The sequence below is a fragment of the Acyrthosiphon pisum genome, unplaced genomic scaffold (assembly GCF_005508785.2).
Source record: "Acyrthosiphon pisum isolate AL4f unplaced genomic scaffold, pea_aphid_22Mar2018_4r6ur Scaffold_1228;HRSCAF=1705, whole genome shotgun sequence".
Lineage (NCBI taxonomy): Eukaryota > Metazoa > Arthropoda > Insecta > Hemiptera > Aphididae > Acyrthosiphon > Acyrthosiphon pisum.
In genome coordinates this window covers 3,051-4,952 of record NW_021760765.1, presented here as the reverse complement: position 1 = coordinate 4,952, position 1,902 = coordinate 3,051, and the positions used below count along the sequence as shown (strand labels likewise).

Below are 1,902 nucleotides of genomic sequence, written 5' to 3'. Positions count from 1 at the left end.
CAGTGCTAATATCTAAATCATGGGTGTTAATACTTTCATTTTAAAAATAGGTAATATAATTTAATTCATTACCATGCGCAACACATTAGCAGCTATAACATTTGTCTTTATGAGGTCATATACTAAATTATTTTTTCGACCACAGTATCTTACAATTGACTGGAAAATATAATGATATAGGTATATAAGCCTACACTTATTACTTAAGTCTAAAATGTTAAATTGTATTCATTACTTGAACAGAAAATGGAACCAGCAACATTGTAACCGACTTTCAGGAAACACTATTGTAACTGCATTCATCAACCCACGTTCGTAATCAGTAATGATTGTTAAATTACCATAATTCAATGGAAGTAAATTACGGACTATTTGAAAGAATGCAATATATGTCTCTTCTGTGGCACTGGTTAAGAGTGCATACACCATCGGGAAAGACTAAAAAGTGAGTATTAATATTGGCTAATTAAATATTTTTTTTCAACTCGTTATGTTAAAAGGACACCACTTACAACATTTTTGTACACAACATGGAACGTCATTAAGGATCCTCTTCTCAATTGTTTGGGTGTACTTGGAACCGTTTTAAAGGTGCCATCACATCCTGCAGACTTGACTAATTGAAATTCCTCGCTGAATCTTTGAATGAAATGTATATTGGCAAAAATGGCTCCTACATACACTCCTTCCAAAATTAATGCCTGTTGGAAGAATGCTGATGGTGGTTCCTGTATTGTTGTGGAGTATTCACTGTGCTCTTGCATATTCAATAAGTTGACCAATTCTTGAATTGTTTCAGTAATTTTCGGTCTTCGGCGGTTCCGCATTCTTTTGCATCTAAGCTGCGCTTGTTGGAACGTATATCCCCAGCTTCCATGGGGATGACTAAAAAGTATTAATGTATAAGGTAATTATCTAAAATTAGTGACTATTCTATAAGTTTCTTTACCTAATGATTTCTTCGTTATAGATATGCCTGATTGGCAAAGACATAGCGCCTATTGTTGTTGATCGAATATATTTTGTCATTGGATATTGAATATGATAACCAAATTCTATTTGCAACTGAACCATCACCAAACTTTCTTAAATACCACGATGGATGAAATTTTCGACCAAACTTATTAGAAGGAAATTCTTTATTTGGTAAAAGGTCAGCTGTAGGTTTGACATGGTCCCATTTCTATTATTTTGTCAACTATCTCATAAGTAAAGGATTACATTTTACATAGTTTAGCCGGATCATTGTCTAATGGTAAAGTCACTGTACTATCTTTTAAGCATGAAACATTAAAATTAATAAAAATATAAAACTGTTATGTTACATTATACATATACCTAATATGATATACATTAAATTGTGTTTTCTATAAAACAAATACAAAAGTAAATACATAAAATAATTAATACTTTTGTAAATCAATAATACTTTTTGTTGCTAATAAAACGCCAGCTTGGCATGGTTTCCATATTCCCTTTGACCCGATTTTTATATTTTTGAACACTATCCACGACTAAATTAAATTTTATAGACGCATTTTTACACGATTCTTTTAACTTGTAAATTAATTTCTCTGAAATATAGTTAAAAAAAAGCGTATAATCTATAAAATCTGATCTATTTCTAATGATAAAAGTTATCGAACATTTTTTGAAACGTTCAATTTCGAATAACTCTTTATCAGTAGAAATTGTTCGCTGACATTTTCTCACCGTTTGTCTTTTCATGATGAAACTTTAAATAGAATAAATAAAAAACAAAATATATAATAATGTAAATAGATCATTTTATTTCAAAAATTAATACATTCAGAATATAAGACATAAAAAATAAAAAAGCGGTTTTGAGATAAAAATGAAATAATGAAAATATGGAAAATTATGAATAACCATTAATCATTG

General features: G+C 29.5%; 1 protein-coding gene and 1 long non-coding RNA gene across 2 annotated transcripts; one reads left to right on the top strand and one right to left on the bottom strand.

Annotated features, from left to right (window-relative positions):
* Positions 1 to 231: 231 nt before the first annotated feature.
* On the bottom strand, positions 232 to 842 carry LOC107885462. Its single transcript, XM_029491857.1, has 2 exons — positions 513 to 842; positions 232 to 438 (listed from the first exon to the last, which is right to left on the bottom strand). The coding sequence occupies exons 1-2, from the start codon at positions 825 to 827 to the stop codon at positions 232 to 234; spliced, it is 522 nt and encodes a 173-aa protein (XP_029347717.1). The 5' UTR covers positions 828 to 842.
* LOC115034561 lies at positions 350 to 1,147 on the top strand. Its single transcript, XR_003839914.1, has 3 exons — positions 350 to 445; positions 501 to 907; positions 971 to 1,147. It is a non-coding gene; the product is annotated as an uncharacterized LOC115034561 (long non-coding RNA).
* Positions 1,148 to 1,902: the final 755 nt, after the last annotated feature.

Bases quoted from the DNA above. Each gene is read 5' to 3' on its own strand.
- LOC107885462 (XM_029491857.1), bottom strand. From the start codon at position 827: ATGCGGAACCGCCGAAGACCGAAAATTACTGAAACAATTCAAGAATTG. The intron at 439-512 runs GTAAGTGGTGTC...CTCACTTTTTAG, and splicing joins ATGTTGTGTACAAAAATGTT to TCTTTCCCGATGGTGTATGC.